General features: G+C 42.4%; 1 protein-coding gene across 5 annotated transcripts in view; it reads right to left on the bottom strand.

The window, feature by feature from the left end:
- Window positions 1-17,506, bottom strand: part of Chd2 (chromodomain helicase DNA binding protein 2) — a 113,693-nt gene that overhangs the window by 16,186 nt on the left and 80,001 nt on the right. For all 5 annotated transcript variants that reach the window (XM_021189745.2, XM_029538535.1, XM_029538528.1 and 2 more), the window contains 8 exons: window positions 12,272-12,410; window positions 11,990-12,140; window positions 10,829-10,951; window positions 9,486-9,611; window positions 8,094-8,234; window positions 5,517-5,651; window positions 3,488-3,666; window positions 648-747 (listed from right to left, as the gene is read on the bottom strand). In XM_021189745.2, coding sequence (XP_021045404.1) covers window positions 648-747; window positions 3,488-3,666; window positions 5,517-5,651; window positions 8,094-8,234; window positions 9,486-9,611; window positions 10,829-10,951; window positions 11,990-12,140; window positions 12,272-12,410 — 1,094 coding nt within the window. The remainder of the gene's footprint in view (window positions 1-647; window positions 748-3,487; window positions 3,667-5,516; window positions 5,652-8,093; window positions 8,235-9,485; window positions 9,612-10,828; window positions 10,952-11,989; window positions 12,141-12,271; window positions 12,411-17,506) is intronic.

Genomic DNA, 17,506 nt, shown 5'->3' on the forward strand with positions numbered 1-17,506 from the left:
AGAAGCCAACTCACCCTTATGGCCATGCCCATACTTATACAAAAGGGCAACAACTACTGGGCAATGCAAATTGTCTACTCCTTTAAGTGAGCAATTTGGAATCTTCTATGTGAGAAGCTGGATGGATGCCAAGTACATGGGCACAAGAATAGGAAATATATTTTCTGCCCATGACCATGGGACTTATGACAAGCCACATTACAAGCTAGAAAAAAGGATATACATAAGAAGGAAGGGTCTAGAAAACAAGCATCCAGGTCATGAGATCACAGGTTAACAGATCCTCGTCAAGATTTAAAACCCTATTTGGCTCTAATGCATTGGTTATCTTACCTAATAAATAAAAGTTTTACTGTCTGCCTACTCATGGGAGTATGTTAGAAACTAATGAAATTACCTAGTATAATGAAAAATCACAGTCTATGACATTATGTCTGGGTCACAGGTGACACACTCTGTGACCGGTGCTGGCTTTTGTCACCTTGCTTGGGCTGTACCAAATCCATGTAAAACACGGGCAAAGAGCCAATGGCACCAACAACCCCACAGGATTATCACTACCTCCCCAGGGAAAAACAAAACCTAAGGGTTTCCTGTGGAACTGACTTGCAATATTTGTATAAATTAGGACTACATTTGCATTTTACCTCCTCTTCTTGAGATCTTTTCTTATGAGCCATCTTATATAACTTATGTAGTTTTCGTGCATCAAATTCTGTAAACTTGGAAACAAAAATCCATAGGTTCCTAAAAGAAAAATAGTACTGGTAAATTAAACAATTTAAAAACTGATTTTGTTGTTGTTTTGTTCTGGTACTTCTTTTTTTTTTTTTCTTTTTTCTTTTTTTCGTGAGACAGGGTTTTTCTGTGTAGTCTTGGCTCTCCTCAAGAGAACTCAAGAGATCTGCCTGCCTCTGCCTACCAAGTGCTGGAATTTAATGTCTGTGCCATCTTGCCTAGCTAAAAAGTGATTTTTATTTTATAGATGGTAAGCTACTGAATTTTGATATAAAATGTTCTCCAAGTCCTTGCACTTGCTGGGTCCACAAGAGCACACTACAATCCTAGCACTCATTGTCACTACGGCCTGTCATCTCTTAGAGACTGCTGAAGGCCCAGCCAGGCATTGCTGTATACCATACATAGGAATGGCACAAAGACAGGTGCTTACAGAGACGCTGGAAGTGACAGTGAGTTGCCAACAGTGATCCTTATCCAAGCTTTCCAGTGAACACTTTCTCTATGCTGGGCTGGGCTGGGACACCAGTCAACATACTGTGTCAGGTAGAGAGCACTTAGCTTACTAAGGCCTCTCTTACAAAGAGCCACCGGCTTCTTGGCAAATTACAACTGACCCTACATACTCCCAGTGCCCTGGCTGTTCACTTTCAAGCCTCTGCTAAAGCCTTGACTACGTTCGTTTGACCATTTCCACTTAGCTCATCTACTCTCCCAGTATGAGGCACCCAGCCTCCCTGGCCACCCTTCTGCAGATGTGCAAGGGTGTATGGTCTGAATGTGTTTGTGTGCCATATGTGTGCCTGGTGGATGTAGCGGCTAGAAGGGGGTCTGAAGTTATACATGGTTATGAGCCACCATAAAGGGATTGAACCTGGGTCCTCTGGAAGAGTAGCATGTGCTCTGACGGATGGACTGTCTCGCCAGCCTTGTAGGCATTTCCTTCATACAACTTCTAAAACTGTTTCTATACCTATTTTTAGATGGAAGTCATACCTTGTATTATTTTTTAACTTTTAAAAATCAAGGATTTTTTTTTTTTTAAAAAAGTGCTAGTGACCAGGTTTTAAACACCAACAGAACCAAGAGCATACATAGCAGGAAGCCAGAGATGACCTGCTACCATCCTTCAATCTGTTAAAAAAGAAAGCCTTATATGCTAAGTAAAGTGGGGAAATGCAAACAGTGTTAAGTGGGAAGAAATGACTTTTGAAAAACTATATTTTGTACTCAGAAAGTGTGGCATGCTGTCATTAGCATCATGACAAGATTTCTGAAAACCTACTTTTCACTCAAAACCAATCTACTAAAACAGAGATGCATTAACCATGGGCTAAAGGTAAATAAAGTTTATAGAAATACACTTAACATTACTTTTTCAAAATTCCCTCTAGTACTGGGAACTAAGGCCAGGGCTTTGTACAAGCTACAAAGTCACATCCCTGGAGTCTCACCAGGCTGGCCAATCTGACCCTAAGTCAAACTACAGGCCTCCTGTCTCATCTTGACGATTGTCACAGTTGCTTTCCAGGGTTGTCATTTGCTCTGAGTAACTAAGGGAAATGTCCCTGTTCTGAAAATCATTGACACTGATCCTTCAGGAGAAAAATGACCCTCACATGATGGGTCACAGTCAAAATGCAGATACACTAAGTGTTCCGTACAGGAATACCTGTAGGCTACGGCTAGTGAGTATATATGAAACAAAGGGGGATTTTGTATTAGACTTGCTTCCTATTTAAAGACATGTCATTACCTATGTTTATGCGTATTTCAAAATCTAAAATCCTTCTGATTCTAAGCATCTCTGATAAGGGATAGGCGACCCGTTTATAAATTAACATGCAAGTCGTAATGTCTTGAATTAATTTCAGTTACTACTAGAGTTCTTTAATTAGGGAGATGAAAATGAAGAACCCACGTTCATGTGCTTGTAACCTTTCCTTCGCTTCATGTGTTAGAACCTGTCCTGGCTCTTTTTTGTGTCAGGTTGGAAAGAGAACAAGAGTGAGAAAAGTCCTGACCAGACTGGACTGGTATACTTTTTCCTTGATAGAAGACTGATTTGAGAGGGCCCAGCCCACTGAGTGGTGCCATTTCTCTCATGTGCTTCTGGGTGAGCAAGCCATGAGGGGCAAACCAGTGAGCAGCACTGCTCCGAGGTCTCTGCCTCAGTTCCTGTCTCCAGGCTCCTGCTCTGCTTTTGGCCTCACCTTTCAGCAGTGAAATGTGACCTAAGAGTCATAAGCTGAAATAAACACATTCCTCCCCAGCTTGCTTGTGGTCCTGGTATTGTATCACAGTGACAAAACAGTAAAAGATAGTATGGAGCCAGCAAATTTCTTATAGTAGACTTAATAATACTAACCTGAGGTAAGTATTACTCTGGTTTATGTCTTATGGGTTTAAAGCAAATATTCTGACAAGCCAGAAAGCCCGCTATTGTTGTTGTTGTTGTTATTATTGTTATTATTATTATTATATTATTATCACTATTAATTACTATTGCTATTATTATTATCATCCTCCTCATATAAACCACATTAATGGTATATTCTTGCTGCATCAGAAGAAAAGGCTGGACTTGACAAAATGGCTTATTTCATGAAAAGGAAGCTGAAGTCTAAGGTTATATTGTCAACAAATGAATCTCGTTGGCAAAAGCAACGAGAAAAACTATTTTGAAAAACAGAGCACACTTGCACACTGTCAAATCAAACTGGGCAGATTCAAAGCCAGATTAGGTTACCTCCTCCACAATTTGATGTGCTCCTGGTCTGAGTAAGCTTTAAGGCACTCGGCTATGCGGTCTCCAATTTTGAGCAGGCAGTTCCTGGTGTGTTCCAGCTGTTCTTGCACACTGAGGCCTTTGTCAGGTTTGTCCAACTGTTTCAGTGCCTTCTTCACAGGCCTCATCCTCTCCTTGCACTGCAACAAGCCAAAAGAGAGTCATGTCAGAGAGTGCTGGCCAGCTCCACACACCGAGACCCAGAAAAGCATACCCACCCTCATGCTGCGTGTCACTATGGGAGGAGTGGGAGCACCCGTGGAATGGGACAAGTGCAGAGACACAGAAACTCCGAGGTATAAGTGCCATCACCATATTTGGAATTAGATGAGGACCTTTGATACCTGACTTAGCCTCTCTGAATGTTCTGTTTCCTCATCTGCAAGAGAGCTGTGGCCACGAAGAAGATCAAATGTAAAACAGTATTAAAGGTTTAACCTGAAAACCATGATCATAAAGTTTCTTAATAATGAAAAAGCAAAAGTACTATATACTCTGTGGTAGTCTCTTCAGCTAGAAACTCACGGGCATTTTCAGTATTTAATTTCAGTTTTTATAATGGAATAAAGAGACACTACGAGTTGGGAAACACTGTTTCAGTGAGTGGGAATAAAAAAATGTACCAACGATTTCTACTGAACAGATAAATTACCCTGTAGCTCAAGCTAGTTGGATCTTGCTATGTGGCCCAGGCTGGCCTTGAGTTTGTGATCTTCCTGCCTCTGCTTCCACAGTGGTCAGATGACAAGCATGTACCACCAGACTTAAGTCACTTATGTGGCTAGTATGAACAAGACCCTTGGTTCAAAACCCATTAACACAAAAAAACCGGAAAGTGGTACCACAGAAGCATCAGTTATTACTTTATTTCTAAACAACAGAATAAGGAAGAACAGGGAAATGATGAATGTATTCATTTATCCAATTCATTCATTCATTGATACGTTTCTAGTACCTAGGTGAACATAATGCTCACAGAATGTAAGAAAACTGTCTTCATTGCAAAGAAAGAAAAGCATAGGCATATGCAAGTAGGTTTTAGAGGCTACAGAGAAAGGCCAAACAAAGATCACAGAATTGGGTCAATCTTCTCCCCCCATTGTCAGCCCAAGACAAAAACATTTCCCGTTGCAAAAATGACAGCTTCTTCTTTAGCCAGAAAAGAGTTGCTGTAGTGAGCCATGACTTGTGAGGTTTGGAAAGAGAATGGAGTTGTGGAACGGATAAAGGCTGGCAGCCCCTTCCCAGGCTCCCAGGAGAAGTGAGTGTGTCCTGGTCCGATTCTCAGCTTCATAGCGTGGAAGCAGGTACAGTCCAGAGCTTTACCACCTTGGACATTAGTGAAAGCCCTTCTCCTCAACAACTGGCACGTCTCAAGGGCCATAGTTATCACCTCATGCGTCATGCGTGCCCCTGCCACTCTGGCAAGCGTGTCCCTCCTTTCTTCTACTACCATGTATTTCCTCCAGAACCCACTTCAAACATTACTCCCTGGACCTGCCTTACCAGACCAGATTCCCTTCTTATTGGGTGTCCACAGCACTCCTTCTCTCTCCTCTATACCCTATCTATCACTGGAGCATCAACATGACTCAGGGAGTTATCTATCTATTCAGCTTGGTCATGGATCCTACTTTCACTATAAACAATAGAAGAATAAGAAATGTCTTCTTTGAGACGGGGTCTCTAAATGTTGTTTCCTGCCTGGCACATTTCTATTTCCCAAATACCACAGAGAACCCCTCTAAATTCTGCAAGTTCCTGCACAAGTGTGGTACACATAAACTCATGCAGGCCCACACAGATACTCAAAAACAGAAGTGCAAGATACCCTACTGGTTCAAACTACAATGTGTAAACATAATAAGCACATGCTTGCAAAGCAACACACCAACGCTCATCCTAACTGAAGCTCTGCGGCTGTACCGGGGAAGGCAGAACACAGCCAGCACTGTGTCCAAGCATCAGCATCCTCAGGTTCAAGACTTACAATGCTGAAGGTTTCCTGGTCCAGATCATCATCTTCATCCTCCCCAATGGGAACAGGTTCACTTCCTGCTGTAATGTGCACAGGACCCTGAGATCGCTTTGATTTACTTGAAGACTTGGCATCACCACCTTTAACCTTTTCAAAGAGTTGCAAAGAGTCATTATCACTTAAATAATTTTGAAATCTAGGCAGAGTTCTGTTTGTTTGTTTGTTTGTTTGTTTGTTTGTGTGTTTTGCTTATTTGGTGACAGTGGTGATGGTACTGTTTTAGTGTCTGTGTGTGCATCTGCATGGGTTTATGTGCACCACATCTGTGCATGAACATGAAGAGGTCATAGAGGGTGCCAGATCTCCAGAAACTGAAGTCACAGACACTGTGAACAAGAACGTGGGTGGGTGCTGGGAACTAAACCTGGGTCCTCTGCAAGATCAGTGCTTTGCTAGAGCAGGGAAATGATGACCTCAATTCAGACAAACTTACAAGATTAATAGCTAAATTCTAAGTATTCCCATTTCTGTCTAAAGGTACTCAATTACAGCTTCGAGTTCATCAATATAATTTATAGAAATGTCATGAAGAAACTAAGGATTTAAACAGAACTCCTAAGTACCATGCAGCAAGCTTTATTAACAGCTACCATCTGGTCCAGGAATGCATATTAACTTGAACTGACCGAAGCCAAGAGAAACAAGCATGGAGACCAAAATTATGTAGATTCAAAGCCTTCAGAGGGACACACACACACAGCTTATTTAGGAAAATTTGATACAGACTAAATACAAATTTTAAAAAAGCATAGAGGAGGTGTGTCTGGAAAGACAGCCCTAGAGTTAACAACGCTTGATCTTACAAAGAGGATCCTGGTGTGGTTCCAGGATCTCCATGGAGGCTCAGAAAGAAATACCCAAGGAGTCTGACACCTCTGTAAGCTCCCGCCTGCACATGGTTCACCTGAATACGCTCAGGCAGACACGCGCACACAGAAAAAACAGAGCTCACAAAAGCACAACAGCGTGGCCTCACATCAACTTTACAGAAGGAGCTCTGAGGAGTGGGAGCAGGAAAAGGAACTGGACAAGGGGAAGATGCAGCAGCACCAGTAATGTTTATGACATACAAAATACAGCCCACAGCACCGGGGGAAAAGCCAGCTGAAGTAAACATGAAAAAAATGTGAAACTGCCAAGCATATTTAACCTCAACACAAAGAAATCAGAGGCAGGAGGATCTCTGTGAGTTCCAGCTCAGAGGGTTATATAGTGAAACCCTGTCTCGAAAAGAACTCAACAAAACCAAACCAAACAGAAAACCAAACCAAACCAAAACAAAACAAAAGGAAACATTATTTTGTAGGAACACCGATGCAAAAGACTTCATCCCCTTAACCCCAGCACAGCTTCCTCTTATTGCAAAGCCTTAATTCATGTGTAGTCCATGTGTGCAGTGTCCACAAGGTGAGAAGAGGACATTAGATCCCCGAGAACTGGAATTACTACAGATGGGTGTAAGCCACCATATGGGGGCTGAGAACTGAACCCATGTTCTGTGCAAGGGCAGCAAATGCTGTTAACCATAGCATAGTTTCTAATATGAAAAACTAGAAAGTAATTTTAGTATGAGACCTAAATAGCTTCCACTACACTACAGCTGAATCATCTAATAAACCTACTTTAACAGCTGTTCTTCAGTGGTAAGGTAGTCTGCAATAGACACACTCCTGTGTGGGGGAAGAGGGTACCCGATGGTCTGAGCTAAGCAGGGTTTATATTTATAGTCACAGTCTACGGGGAAATTTACAAAAGTTCACGTCAAGAAGATAAGATGGCGAGTGCTAGAAAGGTGACTCATGGATTATGAACACTGACCACTCTTCTTAAGGACCAGAGTTCCAGTCCCAGAACCCTCATGGTAGCTCAAAAGCACCTGTAGCTTCAGTTCCAGAGGATTCAATGCCCTCCTCTGGCATCCTTGGGAAGCAGACACACACGCAGTATATAAACATATGCAAGCAAAACATCCATACACATAAAACTTAATTAAAATCTTAAAAACAGTGAAGGTGTCGATAATGGCAGAGTTATATATAGCTGTGATTTGCTTGAAGCAATGGCTAAGGGCTCATTCCAAATGACTCTCTTCATATCTACCTAGTAAGTAATGAAACCATATCAATCCTATGGTTTGGAATGACTTCAGAAGCTCCCAGCTTGAAGGCCTTTAGCCGGGTCTACTCCAGGGTCTGCTGCTGATATGTGGTATCTGGTTTGAACCCTCAACTCCTCAGGTCTGCAGTATATGTAGACTGTTTTCTTCTGACATAGTCTAAGAAGCTGTACATGATTCTCTCTCACTTGTCCCATCTCATCTCATCTCAAACACTTCCGCCCAAGTGTGTAATGGCAGACCAAATAAAGGTCTTCCACATTACAACAGCTCCAGACTGCTTAGCTCGCTTTCCTGTACGAAGGGTGCAGGCATCGCTTACGCAGCCCAAGCTTCCTTCCTAGATCTACTCAGACAGCTCTCCCAGGGCTTACACTTCGTGTTCTATGACATCTTGGATGCTGAGTACCTACCTTCTCTTTCTTGTCCTTGGACTTCTTCCTCTCTTTGTCCCCTTCCCTGTCCTTCCGAGAACTCACTGGTTTCTCTTTGTTCTCCTTGTTCTCTTTCTTCTTCTGCTTTTTTTTCGTTGGACTTTTTTCTAGACCATCATCCTAGGAAGCAGAAAACCGCATATTTCTCAGTCTTGGCTTCCTAGTTTGTTTCTAAAGAAAGCAGCGCTGGTCCAGGGGTTCATCAGTGACTTCAGTCATTTCCAATCAGAGCCTACCAGCACTGCAGAACTTGCAGAACTCTCCGTACACTAGATTTATACAGGCAGACATTGTTCCACTCTCTGATCCAATTCTCAAAGTAACTCTCAAAAGCACTGATGAGATGTAGTTCAGCTCAGGAAAGTACACTTGTACAATGTGCATGAGGCCCTGAGTTAGATCCCAAGGACCACCTACACCCCCTAAAACAACAGCATTATTGTTTCTACTCCGCAAAAAGAAAAAACCAAGGATTAAAACACTACACCTGCCCTACTACGTGTCAGCTAGTACTAATGAGGCTGTCAGTACCTGAATTCATGAACTTGCATTCAAATCTATGTTGGTCCTTATAGCCACTGGGGGCCCTTCCGGAGGCATTGTCACATATTACACTCAACAGACTAAAATCAGACTTGTCACTGAGTAACAAGGCACTTCCACTTTCTGCAAACTGGATTACAAACTGGCAAGCCAATGGCTAAAGCCAGCCTCTAAAGGTCCTCCAATTAACTGAACTGCATTATAATATAATTCTTGAGTCCCTAGTTAACCAGTTTCTACTAATCTCTTTCATTCTCTATAACAAAGAGAATTACCAACTGCCATTTGTCATGATTCAGCTATGTTGGAATCTGTAACTGCTTGCTTAGGTAAGAGGAGCAACTACTGTGGTGGTCTGAATAATAATGGCCCATATAGGCTCTCATATTTGAATGTTTAAGTCACCAGAGAGTGGAATCGCTGATAAGAACAGACAGATTAGGAGGTGCAGTCTTATTGGGGAGGTATGTCACAGGGTGTGGGCTCTGAAGTTTCAAAAGCCTCCACCAGGCCCAGTCTTTCTCCTCTCTCTCTTTTCTCTCCCCCAACCCTCTGGTTGAGGGTCAGGATGTAGCTCTCAGCTACTTCTCTAGCACCAAGCCTATGACCTGCTGCCATGCTCTCTACCAAGCCTTTGAAGCTCTAAGCACCCCCCATTAAATGCTCTCTTTTGTATGGGTAGGCTTGATCGTGGTATCTCTTCACAGCAATGCAGTGACTAAGATACAAGTATTTTCCTCTGACAGGCTAGGTAAGATAGACAATTTATTGTTATTTTACTCTTCTGTCCATAAACAGACACATCACACGACTTCCCGGGCCTCGTACCTTCACTTCCCCCTCTTCAGACGGGTTGTCGGAGTGTCGCGGCGACGACGCCGGCTCCGGCCCATGCTCGTCCTTTAGCCTGGGCGCTGTGTTCTTTACTCGAGGCTTCCGCTTCTTTAGTTTAGCCTAGGAAATAGAAATACGGCCAAACTACGATCAGCCTCCACCCATCAGCAGGACCGGAAATCCTCTGAACAGCTGATGCAGTAACAACCACTTAATCCAAACAGGGTAACTTAGGACACAAAAGGATAAGCAATCATACCTCGAAGAAAATAAAAACGGAATAAAACAAACCTCGCTTCTAGCTAGGCTACACCACTTTACATTTCTTGAAACTATTGATTTCATTTTTTGGAATTCACTTTAAAGGTAAAAGCCCCAGAAAAGGTTAAAACAATTCAAGTACAAAAATATAATTAACATCAAAGATGACAGTATTAACACCTGAAAATTACGAATCTAAAACTAAGAAAAAGCTTAAAATATTGTTGATCTATCCAATCAAAGTATGATCCAGCTTGTCTCTAGAACTTAATACTTCATGTATTATATTCCCACCATACTATCTACAGAATGATACTGTGTACTTGAAATACCATTGTGTAAAAAGACCAAATGGAAGCACAGTGATTTTTTCCTGTATGTTTTACTTCTTGTGCACACGGTAGAGCACAGCTAGGAGCACCTCACTAAGCAGCACCCCACACAGAGGCTGGCCATACAAGCTATTTATAAGCTCAGGGTTTATCTTCTCCGACTCCTCATCCTGGGGAGGGGAAGAAAAGAAACTTCCAATGGGTTCATTAGCAACTTGGGGTTTTTCAGTGAACAAGTGTAATCAAAACTGAAGTCCAATTTCTGAAATTAGTTTGGAATCCAACAGCCTGCTCCTGGAATCCATTATCACAGCAGCCCAGTCAGATACCTAAGCATGAGAACGGTGGCCCCAACTGAGGACACAGAATAGGAAAGAGTAAGGCAGGTCTGGACCACTGCCAGTCCAAAGAGATGGAGACTGTTCTGGTACAATTCTTAAGTGGAATTGTAAGAAACGTGTCAAGATATTATGTTCAATCACTAGATGAACATTTTGTTCTTAGCAAGCAACCTGCCCTAGGAAACCCCAAAAGCGTATCTGAGCATGAGAGCAGGGCCCATGGCCAGTCTCTTGTCTAAGCATGAGGACAGGATGCTCTGCAGTGCCCATGGCCATGTCTCTTGTCTAAGCATGAGAGGGCAAGATGCTCTGCAGTGCCCATGGCCAGTCTCTTCCTCCTTAGCGTAGCAGGGTTCCAGACTGCCCTAGGGAAGGCCAGCTGGCACCGCATGCACTCGCTCACCTCCTCTCCGCTGGCCACGGTGCCCTTCTTCTCCAGACCCTTCCTGAGCAGCTTTAGCAAGTAGTCCACTCGGGTCTGCAGCTGCTTCCCCTGGGGCTTTTTATCCGTCTCCACTGGGAGAATCTTCAACAGGAAAGGAAGAGAAGCACCCACCACCACCCACAGCCTGGTTAGTGAATCCAGACAAATAGAGACAACAAAGAATTCAGCACAGTTCTTTCCCTCCCAACCTCCCAAAACACAGATTAAAGCCTCAGATCCTATTCTCATGTCCATGGCTCCCAGTCACTGAAAATCCCTCATGAGCCATTCTCGTTTTACAAAATGGGATGGAGAAATCCAGCTCTCCCACTGGCTCCTACCTGTGCTGTTAACAGGGTAGAACAACTCAGGTAGGAGGGGCTTGTGGCTTCGTCTGCTAGAGCATCCCAGCCGTCGTGGATTTCCTCCTTCCAGGAGCAGGGACTCCCTGGAGCTAGGTTAAAGCTTCGTTTTAGATTGAAAATGCTTCTTAGAGCATTGCCGGAGCACTGAGCCATGCCAGGACATGATCTGATCCATCTACCGCAGCTGGACCTCTCTGGCCACACTCGATTTGGTCTCAGTGCTTCTACAGGGTGCTGTCACCCTCCTAAAACCAGATGGGATGAGCAGTGTTTAATGTGCCAGGACAAAGCCCTGCTAGGACCACACATGGAGTGCATCCAGTCAGCTGCCCTTGTTTACAGCTCTGAGCATGGCCTTGTTATACTTGCAATAGATAGGGTGGGAGGCTCAATTTTGTGGAAGAAAGAACAACTTCATTACAAAAATACCAAGGTGACACTCATTCTCTATGTACAGAACTGAAAAAAAATTAGGTTAAACATTGGGCCAACAAAAGTAAGGCCCAGAAATGCTTTCAGTCCTAAGAAACTGACCCTGGTATCTGCTGTAATGAAATTTGGCCTGTGAGAAGTATTAGAATTTTAAGATTTCTCCTATGATTTCCCCTGGTTGTCATTTTTCCTTTTATTATCATCTATGAGACATGCCACGGTTCACTAAAGATGGTAACTTTCCCAAAATAAAGAAACCCCCTCTTGAAACAGTTAAAGGTAAGTCACCAATACAAAGATATCACACAAAGATCTAGAGAGCTCCAGCACTGCACTCACTTACTTTATCAGTTAGCTTTAGCTCTGGGTCTGTCTTAATTAGCTCCCAATTTCCATAGCCATGTTCATAGATTCCAAGCAACAGACGAGAATCGTCCTCCACGCCCCACTCGACGTCAAAATGTGCTGCTTTGACTCGGCAGGTTAAGCAGTACCTACAGGGGTTCGAACACAAAGGCCTGAGAAGAGGGGCCTTTCCAGCAGTTAAAGAAGTGTTACCAACCACACGCAGCTCTAACCTCAGTCTATGTCCAGCCAGCCATGTGGGTACGGTAAAGACACTCACTTTTTTTTTTCCTCAGGGTCCACAGGGATAGATTTATGCAGCATCTCAAACTCTTCTTCATGTTGGATAATGGACTTCACGTTAACCTGAACCCCAGAGATCTTGATTGTCGGGCCTCTTCTCTTGCCTGGTCCTTTCCCTAAAGGTTATAAGTTTTATATTCCTTAAGGGAACAAGCTATTTATTGTCAAATTCTGAGATAGTCTCTCTCTATAGAGTATTATTAGGTCAAAAACATAATTTATAAGAGAAACTGTTTTCAACTAATATTTATAAAATAAATTTTTAAGCAGTATTTTAACATTTAGTTTTGAAATATGTATTGGAATTTATACCCGTAATTTTCTTTTTCTCCTTCTTTACTGTACACCTGGTATAGTTAGCTGAAGATTTTTAAGGCAGACTCATGCTGAACTTGGAGATAACCTAAATGCTCCAGGCTTTAGGTGACCCGTGTTTCCCTTTAGTCACTCTCTGCTGGAGTAGGGTGCATGGTCACAGTTAACACACTGAAATCACATGGACTGACCTGCACAGGAGGCCTGAGAAGAGTACACTGGAAATCAAAACTAATCTGCAACTGAAAATAAAACCACTCTGGCCAGAGCCTGAGCTGACAACTACAAGACAACCAAGACACCACTTTATTTTGTGAGAACAAAGATGGTTCTTAGTAGAAAAATGAGAAAGAACATGAATATCGACAGTTTATATAAAACAACACATAAACATCTATCTTAAAAGATGCAAATGCATTCACTAAAAGAAAAATGAGTTCCTTTCTTCCCTGCTGGGCTATCAAAAATCCAAACATCTGCTAGGTATGGTGGTGTAGGCCTTTAATCACAGCACTATGCATGCAGAAGATGGTGGAGCTCTGTGAGTTCCAGGGTAGCCTGGTCTACATAGTGAGTTCCAGAACAGCTTGGTCTACATAAAGAAAACCTGTTTCACAAACAAATACCAAAACGTTAAGAAGCCATTCTGTTTGTGAGCCTTGCCCATGGGCACTACCAAACATCTGCTGGTAAAACCAGACCCACACAGGAAAACCTGGCCATACCAAAGCAAACTCCCATATATTTACCCCAGGACCCACTTCTAGGATTTATCATCTCAGTTTGAGAAATTCACCTTAAAGATACTCTGGCAGCAGATACAAAGTACAATGTTTAAGAGGGTACATTAATTTCTTGTAACTTCACTGATGATGGCAAAACACTGAAGGCTCACTACTTAGAATGGAGAGACAAAGAGCATGAAGTGTAAAGACCACCTCAACAAGGCACGCTATGCAGAACACAACATCAATGAAATTCTGTTACTTTTTTTTTTTTTTGAAACAAGCACTAAAATAAATTCAAACCTCACCAGGACAGTGGCCTAAGATGAAGGATGTCCACACAGAGGCACATGAGAATGACAACAACCCTCTTTTACATCATTTTTTCTGCTACACTTTTGACTTTGAAGTGTTTCAGTGTAAATATTTTTTATCTCTGAGAAAATGACAACACTAAGCCCTGCATGACACTGCTGCAATGGCAGCACTGGAGAGGCTGAACACGAGAACTACCAGGACTCTGACACCACCTTGAGCTACAGTGAAAACCAGACAAGCCAGCGCTACATAGCAAGATCCTGTCAAGAAAGGCAGGAAATTAAAACAGGCAGATGGACGGTTCAATCAAAATGAGAAAGGTGATCCCTAAAATAAAAATCTAAATAGAAAGTCTAAATTCAGTTGATGACACAATTACACATGGAAAAAAGAACTGTTCATGAATTATAAACACAAAGAAACATGCAAAGAGATAAAGCTTTGCATGTGGAAGTCTTATGAATAAGGTTAATACTCAAGGCCAGGCATGGCGATGCACACCTTTAGTCTCAGTACTCAGGATGCAGAGGCAGATAGATCCCTGTAAGTTCAAAGCCACCAGGGCTACATAGAGTGATCCTGTCTTAAAATACACACATACACACGGGACTAATACTGATATTTAGAAATGTATGTATACAGTGCAGGGAAAACAGGTAGATAATTATGTTAACATTTTAAAGAATAGAATCAATAATCTTACACTGAAATGTAATGTAGAGCCTGGCCTCTAAATATGCTTGGTATAGTACATAGGTAATAGAAGTTTAGTGGAGGTAAGTCAATGTCAAGAAGCAATAAGCCATAACAAGGACAGGAACATGTATAAGGGGAAAAAAAGGCCATACGTTATAATAAGGGAGGAAATCTACAACAACAACAAAACAGAACAGTGCACACAATCCCTTAGACTTGTGTTTATAAAATGATAACAGCCAATACTAGTACACAGGAAACTGAGTTTTATAAGGATTGCACAAACACTTCTGCTTGAGTTAGACACCTCCTCAGGGAGGGTATCCATGCCGTTGTTATAAACCTGATCAACAGCCCACAGCTGGGGCAGTCATAGGTTAGTGGAGACTCTACTACTGTTGTTTTGCTAGACGGTGTCAACTGCTTTCCAAACTTTTACATTTTACTCATACATTAGCTTCGGCCCAAGGAGATCCTGTTTGCAGAGAGCAGAGCCTCCTAACTGGTCACAGCGCTGAGTCTGAGTGAGTGTTGAGTGTTCAGCCCTCAACAGGAGAGCTCTATTATTCATTACCCTTCCAAGGCTCAAGGAATATGGTGGACTACTGCGGGATGAGGGGGTGCTGAAAAGAATGTTAAGAGCTGGCGACCAGGGAAGAGTGTGGTATTAATGATCTGGACTCAAAGCAGCTGTGGTTTACCTGCATGAGATAAGACCCCTCAATATTCCACCACAGACAGAAAGTAAAGTACGTTATATGACCCTACCGCACCATCTTGAAGGAGCAATTGGCAGCTAATGGTTGTGGGAGAAGAGAAAGTATTCTCTTCAGTGGTGCAGCCACTGATAATGCTGATGGTCCACTGAAGAGCCCCCAACCCCTCGCTGAGCTCGCCGAGTCACGAAACAATGTTGGATGTACATGGGGAAAGTGTTCAGAGGAGTCAGTGGAGGGAGAGGGGGGACCCACCATGATGTTACACATTATATACTCGCATGAACTTGTCAGCAAATAAAAATAAAACATAATAAAAATTTAAAAAGAAAAAGGAATATCGGTTTGTTGGTTTTATTAATAATTATTTTTAAATTCTCAGCTGGGACTGTGCTTGAAACCAAGTCAGATCTCCTGCACTGTGTAAATAAAAATAAAACATAATAAAAATTTAAAAAGAAACAGGAATATCTGTTTGTTTGGTTTTTTAATAATTACTTTTAATTTCTCAGCTGGGACTGCACTTGAAACTGAGTCAGATCTCCTGCACTGTGTAAAACCAGGTATGGTGATACACTCCCAAGATCTCACCAGTAAATTAGAGTTAGGGTTAACCTTAGCTACATAGTGAATTCATGATAGCCTAGATTACAGGGATCCGGCCTTAAAAATACAATAATAAGGGTACTGGAGAGAGATGGCTCAGTGGTTCTTAACCACTGACTATTCTTCCAAAGGTCCCAAGTTCAACTTCCAGAAACCACAGAGTGGCTCACAACCACCTGTAATGGGATCTGATGCCCTCTTCTGGTGTGTCTGAAAACAGTGACAGTGTGTTCACAAAAATGAAATAAATAAAACTTTAAAAAAAGAGAAAAAAAACCACAACAAAAGAAGTGAACTTATGAACTTAAAGTTGAGTGTTCAAATCATTCAAACTATCACATTTCTGTTACAAAAATAAACTAAAACAGTTCCACTATATCTGAAATATTTTTAAATTTTGCTAATTTCTAAAATATCCTTAAAAGTGAAACTCAGAGTAAATATTTCTTTCTTTCCTTGATAAGAACAGCTAACACTGTAAACCAGCCTCTAGACAACCACTCTGATATAACTGCTGCCCGGCTGTAATGTATGGACTGGTTCATCTTCCAAAGCTGTGGTTACTGTGAAGGCAGTGAACTACCCGAGGGTAGTAACTAAGAAAAAGAAGAATGGGACTTCCAGACAACCAGCTGCCTCCTGACCCTGACCTCCCCAGGGGAGAACTGTTTGTGCTACTAAGCAGGACAAGGAGGAAGAAAAGAAAGGGGGAAGTGATCCAGACGGACAAGGCCTCGAGAACCCATGAGGACACCTGTCTTTCTGAGTGACCACTTCAGTGCCCTGCTTATAAAACCCTGTTTTTCTTCTGAAGGGGGTGCTGGCTAATATTTTCAGTGATACCTGCTAGAGTCATCGGGGAAGAGAGAATTCTCAAATGAGTTATCTCCAACAGACTGGTCTGGAGGCCTGTCTTGGGGGAACTTTCTTCTCTTTTCCTTTTTTTAAAATTTAATTTTATTTGTTTGTTTGTTTGTTTGTTTATTGAGGCAGGGTTTCTCTGTGTAGCCCTGGCTGTCCTGGAACTCACTCTGTAGATCAGGCTGGCCTCGAACTCACAGAGATTCACCTGAGTGCTGAGATTAAATATGTGTGCTATCACAGCCCGGCTGGGCATTTTCTTGATTAATGACTGATGTGTAAAGACTCAACCCACTTTGGATGGTGGCAACCCTGAGCGGGTTGGTCCTAGGTTATATAAGAAAAGCAAGCTGAGGAAGCACGGGAAGGAAGCAAGAAAAGACTGTTCCTCCATGCTCCTGCCTCTGCTCCTGCTTGAGTTGCTTGCCTGAGTCCTTTGATAATGAACTCTGAATTATAAACTATAAGAAACCCGATCCTACCAACATGATTTTGGTCAGTGTGTCATCGTATGACTGAGGAGCAAACAAAGACAGCGCATGCTCTGCTGCTATGAAGAACCAGACCATGTTGGGTTTCAGAGGAATATGGAAGACATCCAAACAGCTGAACACCACATGCAGAAATTAATTTGCCACTCAAGTATGAGCCCAGACGACATAGCACTGCAAGCAATGTAGACTATGGAGGCCAAACTCAAAACGTTTCAGAGAGGACAATAGTAGAAGCTGGACCACAGGCCACTCTTGTGATATTTTAGTAAGAAGCTGGCTGTCTTCTGCCCTTGTCCTAAGAACTTGCCTCGGGTAAATTATAGAGTAATGAGCAGGAGGAGTGGCACAGCAGCACTGGAAGGCAGAGACCTTGTTTGGGTGTGAAACCAATCTGGTCTATACATCAAATAATGAACAATTTATTTGGTGGAGGAAATTTCAAGCCTGAATAATGTCGAGGCTGAGGCATAGTTATTATTGA

This window comes from Mus pahari, chromosome 1, assembly GCF_900095145.1.
Source record: "Mus pahari chromosome 1, PAHARI_EIJ_v1.1, whole genome shotgun sequence".
NCBI lineage: Eukaryota > Metazoa > Chordata > Mammalia > Rodentia > Muridae > Mus > Mus pahari.